Here is a 16,808-nt window from a genome sequence, read left to right on the forward strand (position 1 = left end):
CGTTCGACAACCGCCTCTCACAATCCACAGGTCCAGCCAAATCTATACCATGCCACTCAACACACGGGAATGGCATTCTGTCGGGTGCCACAAGCAGCTGAAAAAGGCCTGGAATCTTGTGTGGCTTTAGCTGTGCGCAAGAGACAGAAGTAACGTGGTTCGCCATCAGGAATGGGGTGTAATGGCTTCTCGGGTGGCTTTACAGTTTTGACTTTGCCCGCCAAAACTCTCTCCCTCTCCCTCAACTCCGTTATCGCTATGCGGCATCTCTTGCTGTGCCACCTGTGATGTTCCACTGCTTCTGCGACAGCGCGGTATGTCAATTTGCGTGATTCACAAGTGCCAAGAGAAAGGGGTGTCCTCGCGTCAAGTTGCCATTGCTCAAGACTCGAGGACAAGAGATCTAGACTATGGATATGTCTCAGAGAGACGGATGGAGAGTAGAGTTTGATAAGGTTATAAAGTAGCCAACTTGTGCGGCCGCTCGTCTGTTGTTCAATACGGGCCGCCAGCCGCCCCCTTTATTGATACGAGAGTTTTTACTGATCTTGGCAACGAGAACAAATATGATTTCGTGTGTTATCTTCCAACCCAATACACATGGGCTTACAGGTACGAGGTATGAGCCAAGCGGTACGGGTATGTAAATGGGGACGAGCTGAGTACGAGCATGGGGTACAACAGCCTCACCTCCAGGGTGGACCAAAAGGGAAAGAAAAAAAACTTCAAGAATCTCGCCGAAGAGGAGATGTCTCCAACCCCAACACTTAGTGCGCCTTTTTTCTTCTTCTTTTCTTACGAACTTTTTTTTTCTTTTACCCCATCTTCTTAGAGCCCGCTCAACCGCTGCAGACCGGTTGACCTTCGGTGGGTGGCCCCATCGGCGCGACGGGCTGTTTTACTAGCGAAAGCGCGAGGGATAAAAAAAAGTTGGAACAAAATTTTCCAACAAAAAGAAGCACAGTCTTACACGGTTGGACCAAACTAGCGGGTGGCTTGGGACTAAGGAAAAAAGAACGATGGCCAGCTACACTGTGTACTTTAATTTTACTATGTCTGCCCCCTTGGGTAAAAGAAACAATAAAACACCCGACGACAGGCGAGGCCGCTAATTCTGCTTCGGCCGCCGTCAAATCTCCAAGCTTGAGTGAGCTCTTGGACGTGCAATTGTGCCGTATTTGGGGAGCTTTGGTCAATCTAGCTTCATCGAGAGTGGGCGTCTGGCTCAAACTGATTAATTTGCTCTTGGCTTGTCTCAGTCAAATTTGCTGTCCTGGCCAATCGCCAAAGAGCAATTGACAACATGGATTTTGCGTGTTTACACGTCTTGAGACGATGACTCTGGGAATCTGGTTCATGGCTCAGTCCAGGCCGTCCTATTTTAAGCTTATAGAACAAGTCAATTGACTGAGAATGCCATGTGTCTCTCTCTGCAAACATCAGGCTGCTAGTATCCTACCTTATTTTCTCTTGGAGGGCGTGCGAGACAAGCTCTGTCTCATGAATAACTGAATTCAGCATTAGACATGTCCGTATACTCGTCTTACTGCAATTGAAGTGTGCATCCAAGTTACATAATCAGTGTAAACGAAAAAGCCCAGGCCAGGTTGTAGGAGCCAGAACGGAGGTAATTAACCGTATCAAACTCGCATCGTTGCAGTGCATTAAGGGGACTTCCGTAAAGGGGACCAATTGCTCTTACGGAGCAACCGTTGTTCCCAAGAGTACGAACAAGCTGCGCGGGCGAGTAATTCTGGTACCACGGAATATGACGGAGCTCATATTCCGCAGCGGTATCATTATGTACGGAGTCTCGTGGCCGAAAAGGGCTGTTGACGGTCAGTCCAGACATGCGCGATGCCATTGGCTCAGCGGCCTTGACTCTCACCGCCAAACGGCAGGCCAAGACTACGAGTACAGGCAGCAGGAAATGAGGCTCTGATGCCTGAGGCTAAAAGGCATCTCTCTTGAGGCCGACGTTAACCCGCCATTTCCATCCCCCGTACGTCCGTGGCTTGTTGAACGAATGAGGCGAGAAGCCCTTGCTCCAGCCGCCCCCATAGCTGAAGGGCTGTCGATTGGCCGTCTCTTTTACGAAGGGTCCTTACCTGCGTCCAGATGCCAGTAGCATGTGCATGGCAATATATCGCGACGTCGTTGGATCAAGGTACGGCGACGCTTTGGGAAGGCCTCGCATGTAAAGGTGTGCTAACTTGTGCAGCATGCACGGGCAATGCGGCCGAACTGCCAACAAGGTGGCATCATTTCCCACAGCCTCTTAGACGACGGGCTGTGTTTGGCTCTCGATGGGCTGCGTGCAGCATTGCGCATTCTCGCTCAGGATGCGCATCCCTTGGTCCAGCCCAGCCAGACAGCCAGACCCTTTAATTCGTGGCCGCATCGAGCAAGCAGAAAAGCATGACAAGACGATGCGGGGTTTGTGTGTTGCAGCCCATCCTATCCATTGAACTGTCCGTGGGGGTTTCGAACCACAACCACATTAGCGCACTGGGTCGACTCGTCGTTTTGAGAGAAATTGAAGACTATGAGGGGCGAACCGCGCAAAGCGACGTGGTATCATGGAGCTCTTGGTCGTGTCGGGCTCGACACCTATTCTGGCGTAGAGCTGGCTCCCAATGGCTGCTGACCCGATGACCGCTGACGAAGAATGCGAGCCCTCTCTCCCACCCCCGCGCTGTCTCTCTGCGGTTCGCATTGGATATCTTGTGGCAACAGTTGGGCTCGCATGCTTTTGGGGTTTGTCACTCTGATGTCTGCTGCTTTCTTTGTAAGTTGTTGTGTGTATGACGAACTTGTCCACTTTTGGAACCACACAACGGCTTCTATTCAAGCCCTCCTGCCGATCTGAATGTGTTAAGGGCGGATGTGGCGGCGGATTGCAGGTCTCGGAAGGGATCAGCTGCATGCGCCGGCTCCGACGGTAGTTTGTGTTCTGTCCTGTTTATTTCCCTTTTTCGTCATGTCGACATGTTCTGGAGGCGCCGAGCGGAATCGAATCTACTGCACGGAGTGCTCGTACTGACTGCGCCCTGGATGGCATCCATGTCTCTCCCTGTGTCCGGCATACATACTTTGTGCATGCAATGCCCAACTTGCAGCTCTGGCTGAGAGATTACTGCATGCAGCCGAGTGATGAGGTTTGGCTGCGCTGCTCGGCATGGGGCCCGGAGCATGATACGCGAAGGCAACGTGGTTCCATTTGCTGTGTCACTTGCGATTTGCATGCGGCCAACTGGCTGCAACATGGATGGCCATTGATAAGGGGGGGTCGCATTCCAGTAACCTGATCGACCGCTTCTAGAGTCATGGCGGCCGTTGCCTCTTTTCCAAATACTACATACGGAGTACTCGAATTCTCTTCTTTGCCATTGTTTGACAGACGCTAGGCGTCATGGCGCAGCTTGCTGTGATCGCCGTGTGCGAGGTCCAGCTTGCGTTACATGTCAATCAACGACCGCGCCACGCGATGACAAGCTGTTGGCGAATCCCAAGCGTCCCCTTTACTTGTATGTTTGGGGTAAGGAGCAGCTCGTGCATGCAATATCGACATAGGGCCTCATGCACGTCGGCTTATTACAGCACTAACCCAGCCGAGCCAACCTGTCTCCCTACCTTTGTTTGTATAAGCGGGATTTCCGGGGGGAACGAAGCAGAGAGTTTCGGGTGGAGCGAGGAAATGCGTGTAAAGGGGTGACTCGCTCAACAGCCTCGGCTCCGTGGAGAACGGAATCAACGGAGTACGGAGCTTGATTTTTGATCAATCCGGCTGGAGGACGGAGCGTCGGTCTTCCCACACTCAAGCGACTGGATCTGTTAAGATGCCGGGCAAACACCGGCAAGGCCGAGCCATTGCGAGATGGCGATGAAATCTGCGGCTCCAACGGCTAGGAGGGAACTAACAAAGAGAAAAAACGAAAGAAGAAAAACAGACCCATCAATTTCTTCTCTGTTACAGTACAGCTCTTACAGGATGGTGCGGAATTGGAGCTAGTGAATCGCGTCTACAGAGGTCTGGACTCGACTGTGTGCCACTCTGTGTGGGAGACCAAGAAGACCTCACAGCAGCTTTTGCGCGCTGGAGCTTGCCACATCCCTCCGAATGCGGCCGTTGGATAGTGGCGTTTTCGCGCTTTCGCTTCAACGGCACGATGCGATCAAGACGGACTGTGGAGGGACCTCGGAAATGGCGCTATGTGAGATACGGGCCGCCCAGGCACCGAGTACTGAGACAGTGCGATTTGAAGACGAGAAGGACGATTGGAGGCAAAATATTACTGGTGTTGCGGAGAACGCGCCTGTGCCGAGCAAATCGAAGCTACCGTGGGAGCTGCAGGTTGGCACGGCTTTCACTCGGTTGTGGTCCGAGGCGAGGGTCCCTCACAGTACTCGTACACACGCCTTACAGTGAAGCGAGATGCATTCATGCTCACACATGCATCTCCTGATTAATGTGCTGCCGTTGGTAGCAGCCGAAACGCAATGCTGGGCTTGATTGGATCTTTCTGCCAGCACCTATCAAGATACCAAAGCCTGCCACTCATTGGTCAATTCAGCAAGCAATGCGACTTGAACGTCTGATCACGCAGTTGCATTACCTACAAAGTATGCATCATGACCTAGACCATTGCAACCAAGGCTCCCGGATCTGGTTATATGATGGCGCAGAGTTGTTATTCTAGGCGCGGAAGTGAGCCTCGCCTGCTGACGGCTCCCCTGAGGGCAATGAGCATCATCCTTGTTGGCCTCAATCATTCTCACGCTTCTGTTGTTCTATCAGCGTTCGAAATGCTAAAAAAGGGCTGATCTTACAGTACCAGCACGGCCAATTTTGCACCGGGCGGTGAGTTGGACCCAAGGCCGTCCTCTGCCTTGTGAGCGGAGCCAGCTCTCTCGCTTGGAGTTGATCCTCTGTGATGGGATGGCGCACAGCAGCACAGCTTTACTCCGGGCATGAGAGCAAGCACCCCCAGCTCACGCGCCAAATGACCCTGGGAGCGGCGCGCTAAGGGTTCATGTTTGGCGCTCCAGTGCTTTTTTACTATGAGGCAATATCTGGCCAGAAAACAAGGCCCTTGCCTGCCCTCGGCCTAAGAATAGGACGGGATTGGGATAGGATGGAATTGGGGAGCCTAGTGGGTTCGTCTCCCGTCATCATGATGCACTAAACAGCTGCATAAAAACAATCTTACAGCTTGCTACGAGTGCAAGTAATGCATCCAATGCCATTCGTTGCTTGGCGCCGGGTGACTCGACTTCTGGGTGCTTGCTGAGCCTCACATGATGGCAAGTTTGAGGCTGTTTCCAAATTCCGGCGCCTGAGGATCCCTTTTTTTCTTGCCCGTTTCTATTCCTGTGCTACCCATGTAATCAGACATTTAGATTTGCCAAGGAGGATCTGTTTAGCGGTAAGATTTGACGGCTGGGTCAATCCTCGCTTGCCGCTCTTGGTACGGATATACCAGCAAGATGGCGAACATCCCTTACTCGTGCTTTGATGTACGCACATGAGGGAGTGCTCACGAGAGTCAGGTACTACCTGTACTACTCCGTTCGAGTACATGGCCTCAGGTACCCGAATTGGAATTGGGGATGGGGGAGCATCTACTGCAAGTTTGCATTTTGCGGTACAGCACAGTACGCACGCACGGCAGGGTCTCGTATCCTCGTATCCATTTTGTCTAGGACATTTCTGCTGGGACGAGAGAGAAACATGTCTTGTACGATATATGCTTAACACGAATAGCGCAGAGCCAGGGCGGCTGGACAGTTAAGCGACAATCCTGTGAGACATTTGGGCGTCCAGCCCCAAGGACGAGGCAAGCGGAAATTTGCAAGGTACGGAGCAAATATCACAGGCTGCATGTACGGGGACATGTACCGCCGGTGGTCGGGAGCCGCTACGGAGCAAATATGGACAAGAAAGACGGAGTAGCGTGATTGCAACATCGATACACATGGTGCTAGTCATGCGAAGCTGAGATCTCCATGGGAAAGCTGCCTGCTCCTTTTGCTCTCGCGCAGCTCTGTGCGCGCACCCCTGACAAGGGCATCGACGCTTTCACACTGGCAGCTGTGTGCTGAAATGCAGATGCGAGCGGGGAAGCGAGCGGCACATGGAGAGGAAACGCTCGCCTCCCCTTGCTGTTTGTTTCGCCTGTCTGAACAACCAAAGGTGATTTGATGCTGTAAGTGGTAGCATTGATTGAGGATGGATGATACCGTGCAGGTACAGTGTTAATATTAGCAATCGCCTGTCTTTCCCCTTTGGCCCCCCTCCCTCCATCTTCGTCTATTTGTCTGATTGACTGAGGAATTGATTGATCAACTGGCGGGTTTGCCTCTTTCTCCATGGAAGATGGATGGGATGCGAGCTTCTGGTGGATGGCAAGCAGTCATCAGCTCACCCTCCCTTCGGCTGCCCTATTGCAGCTCTCGATGCGCCATGCGTTCGCCCAGGCAAAATCGAGCCCGTTTGGCCGCACCATGACGACAGCGGGCTTCTTTGTGGCTAGCGCCTGGGGCTAAGTTGGCTGGCTTCGGCCGGCCGATCGCTGCTTCGCCAATTTTCTGCGTCCAGCGCGGGCTTGAGAAATTTCAATTCATGACCTGGACTGCTGTGTGACCCGCACGGCGTTGGCAGCACAGCTGTATGGCTGGCGCGCAGGCCCTGTAACGGTGCTGCCAGTCCGCTACAGTACAATCCAGTACAGGCACTAACAGCGCTGGCCATTCGCCGGCTGGAGCCCTGCAGCCAGCGAATCGAGGCGGCGCTCAGCCACGCCATACCGAAAGAGAGCGAGTGGAAGGGCCAGGAAAAAAAAAAGAGCGCCTGGAACAGAGCGAGAGAAGACACCAGACACTGGCCGCTACGAAAATCAAACTGGCCCAGCGCCAAGGAAAACCACTCACTCAGTGGCTCCTCTTCCTGGGCAATTTGCGAACCCCCCCTAAAGTCTTGCGTGCACCCCCTTCTGCCCCCACACGGTTCTGTAACTTGTCAACTGTGTTGCTGCTCAGGTGCTTTTTGTGCTTGTGCTTGTGCTTGTGACGGTGCATCCCACCGTGCTCGTGCCCGTCCCAGCTTGCGGCGCCCGCACACTGTGCACACTGTGCCCCCAAGGCGCCATTGCTCATCTGCAGTCCAGAATGATGCGCTCCTGAGCGGCACGAGGCGCTAAAACCGGATGGTCAGGCACGTGCAGCGATCAGCCTCGCACTGTACGGGCTTCCATTATTCTGGGGCTTTCTCTCCATCCCCCAAGACCCCGTTTTTTGCATTTTGTACTCCGTACGAGAATGAAGGGTGGATGGATGCTTTTGTGCTAGTCTGCAGTGGCGGCAGATCAGCTATTATCCCTCACCAGTTTTCAGGTTCTCCAGTCGTTCTGCCGTCGGCCTGTTTTTTTTCTTCTCTCTTCTGCTCTTCCACTGTGTTGCGTGGCGGCCTCTGGTCTTTTCTCGCCGTTCTCCTCAACTCTCTCTCGGCATCATTGAGACACAAAGGATTGCGCCAAGCACGCGGATTTGAGCACGGGCAGCTGTCTCAGACGTCTGTCTCGCCTCGTCTTGTCCAAATCCAAAATCCCAAATCAAATCCAAATCCAAATCCATCTCCCAGACATCGCAGATCCCTGCATCGGCGTCTACGTCCACGCCTCGTCACACCCCTACCGACCTCCCGGCTTCTGTCGTGTCAGGTCCGCCACGCCACATCTGGACGGACGTCATCCGGAATCTGCCAAGAAGGGCTCCTCTATTGCTATAACCGCACACCCGCAACTGCAAGACCCTTTTTTGTCGTTGCTTTGCGTTGATTCGACCTGCGAGTCTGCCCCCCCCCGGATCACCACACTGCGCTGCTTAAAGTGGACTGGGCCTTCCGCCCGCCTCAAACACACTTATACCACACACGCGGGCCCCAAAAAGGCTTCTTAGTCCTTTTCACATACACTACCTTTGCTCCGACTCTTTGGTATTGATCATGTTGGTTTTGATGTTATAGCATCGTCGTCCTCAGGGACATATTTTTGTTACGAGACCTTGTTCTCGCCCCAGCTGCAAGCCTCGTGTCGGCTTACACGCTTCGCCCTGCTACGACACAATCCTCCAACCCCTCTCGAGTTGAATCACCTTCAAACTCTTTGGTCGATTACTTCCTTGTCTTGCTTTAAAGCAGTTTCGGAACGTTGAAACGACCTCTTTTGTTGCTATTCTTGGACCTCACTTTTTTCTCGACCCGGACACCAAATCAACCGCCTGCTTGAAATTCACTCACCACAACCGCCACCTCAGAAGTCCTAATGCCTACCATATCGATCATGGCAACTCTTCCTTCAACGTCACAAGCCCCCGAGTGGGCGATACAAGGTTCAGATCTTGTCGAGGACCTTGACGAACCCCCAGAACTCAGGCTCTACATGCCCACGCCTAAGCCTCTGCCTTTCCAGAGAGCGCCGGTCCGCCCACAACAGGTCGCATCCTCGCTACTGACCCAGGCCATCTTGGGCCAGTCTGATGAGGAGGACGGCCACATCTTTCACCCTTCCAAGACCTACAGCCAGCGCCGCCGTTCCATGGTCAGCAATGCTAGTATTGCCTCTACCGCTGATTTGACCAGCGATACTGGTCTCACCAGCCCTTCTCGAACCAATACTCCCAGCCCACCTCTCCCGGACCTCTCATCGCTTCGTCTTCGCCATGGCGCTACTGACCAGAGACCTGGCTTCCTAGCCAGCTTTTTCGGTGTCAGGAAAGTAGAGGAGCCTGTTCAAGAAGCACCTCGTGCCCAAGAGGCTCCTCGAAAGCGATGCATTCAGTTTGCCTGTGCTGCCAAGCCCCAAGCTCAGCCACAGGCCGTTCCTGTTGCTGCTCCGTCAGCTGCCTCTCCCCCTACGCTCAAGACCCCACTGGCACAGGAACCACCAAAGCGCTGCATCAAGTTTGCCTGCACAGCTCGCCCGTCTTCTGCGCAGAAGACTTCCCCCAAGCCCTACGAGCCCTCCACCCCTAAGCGGAGTATGACTCTTCCTGTCCCCATCTCTCCTCGAATCGTCCCTGCTCAGCAGGAGTCTGTCAAGGCCTCACTTGTTCGACCTCGATTCCTTCGTGCGTCATCAACGGAGCTCATCCGGGACGCATCTCAGTTCCACGAGTTCGCCAGTGGCATGGCTCGCGAGGATGACTGGATCCGACAAGAGGACTCCACTCAGACCAAGCTTACTATTTCGGATACTCTGGTCAAGGAGAACCTGTTTCGCCGTCTAGGAGCTGAAGCTGAAGAGGAGGCTGAGCAGGAGGAACGAGAGGAAGATGAGGCCGAGACTGCTATGGATGATGAAGATGAAGATGATGACGAAGACGAGGATGAAGATGATGAGGTTGATGTCTTGGATATGGAGGATGAGGATGAGGATGAAGAAGATGACGAGGATGATGATGATGAGGCGGACGACGACTCCGACGGCTACCACACTGACGAGGAAACCGGCTTCGCTGATTCCGATGAGGAAGATGATGAAGACGAAAACATGGTCTTGTGGACGCCGGGCCGTGCCCCATCTGTCCCACGCCAAGTCACTCCCCGCTTGGCTCGTCGATTCTCATTGACTGAGCAATCGGATTCTTCCATTGGCACCAGACGCAGCCCTCGTCGATCCGTCAAGGCTCGCCCCATCGGACCTCAAGTCGAGGCTCCGGACTTGCCAGACAGCACCGACTTCGTGTGCGGCACTCTGGACGAGGATCGACCCGTCGAAGACGCCTACCTCTCATGCCTCGCTGCTCGTAGAAACGAGAAGCTGCGCATCATCCCTCAAGATATTGACCCTAGCTTCCCGGCTTCGGACCTTGACGAAGAGGACGATGAGGATGTCTATGTGGCTGCTGCTGACAGCGACGAGCATCCTTGGATCCACGGCGCCATGGAGGATCTCGATATGGAGACAGATCGTGCTCGCAGGAGGCGGAAGAACGCCAACCCGTCTCCCCGACGATTCCGTTCTCCCCCTCCCAAGCGACGCGGCTCTCCCGCCCCTAAGCCTCGCGCTCGATCCCCCAAGCCTCTTTTTGACCGCCAGTCGCCTCGCCGAACCCGCTCCCCGGCTCCCAAGGCTGTGGCCATTGCCACTCCCATCCAGACTCCCCGACAGGGTGCGCACACCAAGTTTCAACTGGCTGGCCGCCCCGGTCTTACCCAGACCAAGTCCCTGCCTAGACCTGCAGCCATCTTCCGTCATCAGAAGCAGCCCAAGGGCTCAAAGACCTCCTCTGACACTGATGGACACATCCGCAGTGCCATTGACATCGTCAAGGGCCTTGAGAAGAAGCGCCTGCGCCGCAAGGAAAAGTTCTTCCAGAAGTACTGTGATCGCGCCCGACGTGGGCAGATCCCTGAGCGCAAGCCGCTTCCTGGCCTCGGCGCCGAACGCATGCGAGAACTTGGGTTGCTCATGGCGGGTAAGAAGGACCCGGGCAACTACGTTCTCTCGTGCTAGAGGAGAAAAAGTTTTTACTTTCTGATGAGACGCATCGGAGAGGAGTTGAGCATTCAATAGGCAATGGGTTCCACAGTCCCGTCCTATTAGACCAGTGTCCAATCTTCTTTCTTTTGTCCCTTTTTCTTTTTCACGATTTTTACGACTTTTCTATTTTATATAATTACATGACTTTTCTTGGAGACTTGCCTCTTTTGACGGGCGGCTCCTGTACATAACGATATTTATACTTGATCATCTTGTCATTTCCCTAAATCAGCGGAATGCAAGCAAACTGAAGACAGTACAACAATGGACACAGGGCGGGAAAGCTTTTTTGTCTGCTTTTTGGATACAACCATGAGACGCATAGGGATGCGGGTTCTCAGCGGGCGTTGGAGGCAGACACTTGAATGCTGTCGGCATTATTACTAGATACCTTAGTAATACTGAATCTGAAAAGATTATAACAATTAAACTACTTTCGTTCCGGTGACAATGTTGTGACTCTTTTGTTCGGTGAGTGATAAAAAGGGATGTCCTCGAGCCACGTAATCCGTAGAGGTGAACCCAGTTTGGATCGATCTACGCCACGTATAGTGAATGTATTGAAAGGCCAGAATATATTGAGCAGGGATACCCTAAAAGAACACATCATACATGAGGAAAACAGCTTTCAAATAAGAATGCCAGAAATTATATATTTTGTAAGATATCCAGTACCTATGATGGAGATATTCCCAGCGGGTTTGCCAACAAAATATACTTCTCGCCCGCGCAGAATTGCCACCATCTCAAAAGTCACAGAGTTTGGTGCCTGAGCAACAAGGCACGTCACGTGTTCCTGTCCCTTGCCTTCCATACAGGCGGTAAAACACATGATTGTCCTTTCCGATCCCATTCTAGCCTGCATCGACATCATCACACTTCAACTTCTTTTGCTTGTTCCTTTTTTGTCTTCTTCTTCCCCCTTCCACCCATCGAGGCTCTGAGATACCAAACAAGTACAAACACCCTTTTGGCTTCGCAATCAATCGCCCACCATGTGGATCGTTAACTGGTGTATGTATTCCGTCCTTGGCCCTTGATCCCGCCGCTTTCTGCTATGCACTCTCTTGCATATGGCGACGACGACACTGCAGAGGCTGACGTTTTTTTCTTGCTCTCTCGGTTTAGTCTACGACGTTTTGTCCTCTCTGGGCTTGCTCAACAAACATGCCAAGCTGCTGTTCCTGGGTCTCGATAATGCCGGAAAGACCACGTTGCTTCACATGCTTAAGGTATGTCGCCGATAAGAGAGACCGGGGGCGGAAGAAACCATGGCGCAACACGCACACGTGCTCCTACGGCGGATGGGCTGTTGCGCACATGGTCGATTTCGACGATATACAATGCGGACCGAGCTGCGAGGGATACGATATTCTAACGTGATGTCGGGGTTTCTTATAGAACGACCGAGTTGCTATCCTGCAACCTACTCTCCACCCTAGTAAGTTTTCCGCTCCCGCCGCGGGGTTTGCATGCATGATGGCCTGGATCGTCCTGACACACTTGTAGCTTCTGAGGAGCTCGCCATTGGCAACGTTCGATTCAACACCTTCGATTTGGGCGGTCACCAGCAAGGTATGTCTATTATTTTCCTTTGATTGTTTAGTTTTGTCTCCCTTGAAAATCCCAACCCCACTAATTGGGAGCTTCCCCCCGATCTCACATGTATACTTACCATACTGCTTACCTACCAGCCCGTCGTATCTGGAGAGATTACTTCCCCGATGTCAACGGTGTCGTCTTCCTTGTCGACGCCAAGGACCACGAACGATTCCCCGAGGCCAAGGCCGAGCTCGACGCCCTTTTGGCCATGGAGGAGCTTTCCAAGGTTCCCTTTGTGATCCTGGGCAACAAGATCGACCACCCCGATGCCGTTTCCGAGGACGAGCTGAGACACCAACTGGGCCTGTACCAGACGACTGGAAAGGGCCGGATGCAGCTGGAGGGTATCCGACCTATCGAGCTCTTCATGTGCTCCGTGGTTATGCGACAGGGTTACGGCGATGGTATCAGGTGGCTGTCCCAATACGTTTAAAAAGAGATGGAGGGTATTTGTGATGGGAACGAGAGGAAGTGGGCCACCGGACTCATGAGTCGTGGCTCAGTGACGATTCGATTTGAGAAACCGAGGAGGTCAAGAGGCGTTGGGTCATGAGTTATTTTATGAGACTCAGCATTCTCTTTTTAGGCGAAACCATTTTTTTATTAATTGTGAAATTTATACAGTACCCCGTTGCTTGATTTTACGTGGAGACTTTTTCCCTTTCTGGTGCAGTTAATGGTTTGTGAGGGCAAAGGATAATGGAGATGGAGACGCTGCACCATAGAGGGGTTTAATGATCTTTTCTTCTGGGTAGAATTAAGCCATGATACGATGGTTGTTGAGAGTTCAGCTTCCAATCGCCAATGACGCGGGTGAATACAGATGACATGCTCAAGTATAGACAACAACTACCGCGGTTTATACTCTTCTATGTAGTTTCTAGTGCTATCACTTAGCACCTATGTGACTTTAAATGTGAGATACGGGACGCTGAACAGCTGACTTGAGGTGCTGGCTGGCATTTCCATTCCAGCCGATATATAATAATAATAATAAAAAAGGACATTCAACTTCTCGTCAAGGCCAAACGACAAAAAAAAAAACAAAACAAAAAAAGAGCATGATGCCCCCAATATAGCACAACAAATATCAATGTCCAACAAGACTCAAAGGAAAACCAATAAAATAAAATAAAATAAAATAAAATAAATAAATAAAGCGTTGTATACCTTCAAAGAAAAAGAAACAAAACTAAAATAGATAATATCATTCATGTGTATCATACAACGTTTCGTTGTGGTCATCGACGAAAAAAATCAAGACAAAAACCAGCTGGGCAATATTACAAATCCGACTTTAACCTTCCTTGTTTCCTTCCTTTCCCCTTCTCTTTCTCTCTCTTTTCTTCGACTAGCGCGCAGGGGGGGTATATCGTATGTAAATGATGAGGTTGTTGTTGTGTATATATATAAGTGTATGGCGATTTGGATGTGCTGTGTGATGGGCGGACAGCTGTAAATAAAAGATGTAGTAGTCGATGATTATGCAAAAAATAAAAGAAACATCTCAAAAAAGTGCAGATGCTATGCTATGCTTGCTTGCTATGCGTCTTCTTCCTCTTCCTCCTCCTCTTCGTCGTGGTGCTCTTCCTCGTCGTCTTCATGTGTAGGGGTATCAAATGTTTTCAGCCAGTCATTCGCGTACTGAAGGTGTTCTCTCATGCTTGATATCATGTGATATAGTTCGTTCTTCAAGTCTTCTTGTGAACCCAAGCCTTGAAGAACATTTGGCGAGGGCGCATTGGGAAGGGGCGGGAGGGAAAGCATCATGGAGTTCCGAGCACTCGTCATGATCCCCAGACCAGATGATTCCCATGCCAGATTTGGCCTTTCGTCGGGAGTCGTAGGCGTGCTCTGCAGGTCGCTCAATTGCCGTGTGAGGGAAGGGACAGACTCCATGTCATCGTCTATGTATAAAGAGGGCTCTCTTGTATTCGTTTCTGCCTCGGCTTCAAGTTCCAAGTCAAATGATAGTGATCCGTGAACCGAGTCGGACGATCGTATATGCGAGCTAGGCACAAACGAACCAGGGGCACTGTACCCTCCATCATCTGCCAAGGAGGCATCGAGATCAATAAGACTCATGGCCGAGTCCCGATTCGTCGCGGCACCCATGTCGTCAAATGAAGGCGGCTGAGATACGTGTGCGTCACCAACGTAATCCTCATTATCGCTATAGTTGTCTGGGTTGGGCGTAAAGGTGGCCGATGTGGGCGTCATGGCGGGAAAAGTCCACTCCTGGGTATCGCGTTTGGCCGTGGGAAACGTCCACTCCTGCGTACTTCGCTTGTCCTCTGAAGGAAAGCTCCATTCCTGTGTCTTTCGTTTCTCTGAGGTTGGAAATTTCCATTCTTGGGTCTCGCGCTTGTTGGAAGGAAACGACCACTCCTGCGTGTCCCGCTTGTCTGAAGTAGGAAATGACCATTCCTGAGTGGCGCGTTTGGTTGGAAAGTCCCAATCTTGAGTCTTGCGCCGCTCGTCAACAGATCCGCTCAAGTCAATCGAGATGGGCCGTGTGGCTGGCTTGATTGTCTCCTCATCGAGGTTAATTGTCCCCGGGGTGTCATCAAACGCCATGTCAAGATCGATCAATGACTCACGAGCTGGCGCTGCTGGTTCTGTTTTGGGCTCTGGCTTTGACGTCTTTTGGGAAGATGGCGGTGGAGCTGAAGTCGGAGGTGGCATCGGTATCCTGCCGTACCAGGCTCGTGAGTTGTCGCCATAGTTGGTGATTGTATACGGATCAAAGACCTTTTCCAGAGGCGCCTTGAGTTCCTTCATGGTTGGAGGTGGACGCCGGCGGCGGCGTTGCATTGGCCGTGCCGTGTTCTCAGGGCTCGAAGCAACGCTGGGGTAGTACTCGGGAGCGGCACGCGGCTTGGCCGTGTTTTGGAACATGAGCTCATCCACCTCGTCGAAATTCCCAAAGTCCCAGCCGCTCTGGCGGACTGGAGATCGGTCCCTGCGCGGTCCCTGAGCGCCACCAGCCGAGAAGAGAGACTGCCTACTGCCACCCTGAGATTCCCAGTGCTTATAATCGGCCACCAGCTTGGAAAGAGAGACGGTTGGATATCTGTCCTGCGTGTTGAAGATGTAGGGGTGCCGTTGGATTTCCTCTATGGGCGGCCGTCGCTTGGGGTCCTCAACCAGACAGAAGGCGATGAGGTTCTTGAGGTTATCGGAGAACTTGTTGCCCTGCAGACGCGGCTGGTGCTGTTTAAGGTAGGCACCAAACTGCTGGATGTTGATTCTGGCGGTTGCGTTTGGCGGCAGGCCGTTGGCGATCTCGTAGGCCATGGACCCAAAGGCCCAGATGTCGACCTCGATGCCGTAGGCGACATGGGGGTCGAAGAGCTCCGGGGCCATCCAGTGCAGGGTGCCGGTGATGGTGCTGCGTTTGTCGAACTTGGTCTCCATGATGCCGGCGACACCAAAGTCGCACAGCTGCACGTTGCCCGCATCGGTGACGAGCACGTTGGCGCACTTGATGTCGCGATGGATGATGCCCTGCTTGTGCACCCAGAACAGCGCCTCGGCCACCTCGCGCAGAATCGGGATGATCCAGCGCTCAGCCAGGCCACTCGTGGGTCGCATCAGGGACGCGACGCTGCCACCAGCGCAGTACTCGGTCACCATCCACACTGCCTGGCCTACCAGCTGGGTGTCGACGACGGCGTTGACATTGCGGGCGCCGCTGTTGCTCAGCAGCTTGAGCGTGTTGACCTCCTTGATGATGTCCCCAAACGTATCGGCCGCGCCCGGCTGGATGCCGTCGCCCTCCTCGATACTGATGACCTTGACGGCCACCAGCTGGCTCGTCTTGGTGCCCACGGCCTTGTACACGCGCCCGAAGCTGCCCTTGCCGATGAGCTCCAGCAACTTGTAGGGCGGCACCTCCCGGCCGGCCTCGGCGCACTCGCGCACCACGATGGCTTGGGCGGCACGAGCATCTTCAATGGCCTTGTGCTTGGTGGCCGAGTAGTTTGGCGCTGACGAGAAGCCGTTGCCGTTGGGGAGGCTGCCGGCATGGGGGTACTGCATGATACCGGCGCTGAGGTGATCAATATCGTCGCTTCGTCCGTGTCGTTATAGGGGTTCTAGTGTCTCGGTCCCCTAGAGCCTAGCCGGGCTCAGCGTGCCACCGGCGCTGTAGCGTAGCAGCTGTAGCGGCCACAGTGGTCGAGTGGCAGCTCGCGAGTTGAGCTAGGCTGCTGCGCCGAGCGGTTGGATCAGCGAGTCTAAAAGGGCCAGTCCAAGTCCAGTCCAGTCCAGTCACGCGGGGACCAGCACCTGTAAGCTGCTTCCACTGGCCTCCCTCTCTCTCAGTGGGAGACTGGCGGTGGACTGGCAGAGGCTGAGAGGGTACGAGGGTGACGGATCTCGGAGGCGGGCAGAGGCGAGTCCAGAGACGGTTCCCAGACCATGAAGAAAAAACCAAAAAACACGCTTGAAGGAGATGAAATGGAGAAACCAGCAAGGAAAAAAAAGTAAAGTAAAGTACGTCGGTGCTACTGCTCGGTAGAGAGAAGCAGAAACGCACTTTCCCCCCTGGCTTATGCTACTTGACATAATGCCATCAAATCAATCAGCATGTTGCAGCCCCTGGAAGGCAAAAAAGCGACCGCCTGAGGGAGCCTAAAGCGACATAGCGCTACTTTGAACCTG

At 53.0% G+C, this 16,808-nt stretch overlaps 3 protein-coding genes across 3 annotated transcripts; 2 read left to right on the forward strand and 1 right to left on the reverse strand.

The window, feature by feature from the left end:
- The first annotated feature begins 7,988 nt into the window (after window positions 1-7,988).
- Window positions 7,989-10,975, forward strand: V8C40DRAFT_241029 (DUF2457 domain-containing protein). Its single transcript, XM_083214937.1, has one exon. The coding sequence runs from the start codon at window positions 8,322-8,324 to the stop codon at window positions 10,512-10,514; it is 2,193 nt and encodes a 730-aa protein (XP_083074905.1). The 5' UTR covers window positions 7,989-8,321; the 3' UTR covers window positions 10,515-10,975.
- A 427-nt stretch (window positions 10,976-11,402) lies between these two features.
- V8C40DRAFT_241032 (Arf family GTPase SAR1) lies at window positions 11,403-13,100 on the forward strand. Its single transcript, XM_083214938.1, has 5 exons — window positions 11,403-11,555; window positions 11,670-11,773; window positions 11,943-11,982; window positions 12,051-12,116; window positions 12,236-13,100. The coding sequence occupies exons 1-5, from the start codon at window positions 11,537-11,539 to the stop codon at window positions 12,574-12,576; spliced, it is 570 nt and encodes a 189-aa protein (XP_083074906.1). The 5' UTR covers window positions 11,403-11,536; the 3' UTR covers window positions 12,577-13,100.
- A 544-nt stretch (window positions 13,101-13,644) lies between these two features.
- V8C40DRAFT_190340 (serine/threonine protein kinase, STE family, PAK/STE20-related) lies at window positions 13,645-16,675 on the reverse strand. Its single transcript, XM_083211853.1, has one exon. It carries the CDS (start codon window positions 16,182-16,184, stop codon window positions 13,686-13,688), a length of 2,499 nt encoding a protein of 832 aa, XP_083074907.1. The 5' UTR covers window positions 16,185-16,675; the 3' UTR covers window positions 13,645-13,685.
- Window positions 16,676-16,808: the final 133 nt, after the last annotated feature.

This window comes from Trichoderma camerunense (genome assembly GCF_050948025.1).
Source record: "Trichoderma camerunense strain CBS 138272 chromosome Unknown V8C40scaffold_6, whole genome shotgun sequence".
NCBI classification, from domain to species: Eukaryota; Fungi; Ascomycota; class Sordariomycetes; order Hypocreales; family Hypocreaceae; genus Trichoderma; species Trichoderma camerunense.

Excerpts from the sequence above, each read along its gene's own strand:
- V8C40DRAFT_241029 (XM_083214937.1), top strand. The coding sequence starts at position 8,322 with ATGCCTACCATATCGATCATGGCAACTCTTCCTTCAACGTCACAAGCC.
- V8C40DRAFT_190340 (XM_083211853.1), bottom strand. The coding sequence starts at position 16,184 with ATGCAGTACCCCCATGCCGGCAGCCTCCCCAACGGCAACGGCTTCTCG.
- V8C40DRAFT_241032 (XM_083214938.1), top strand. Across the intron at positions 11,983-12,050 it reads GCAACCTACTCTCCACCCTA|CTTCTGAGGAGCTCGCCATT; the intron begins GTAAGTTTTCCG and ends ACACACTTGTAG. Across the intron at positions 12,117-12,235 it reads TTTGGGCGGTCACCAGCAAG|CCCGTCGTATCTGGAGAGAT; the intron begins GTATGTCTATTA and ends CTTACCTACCAG.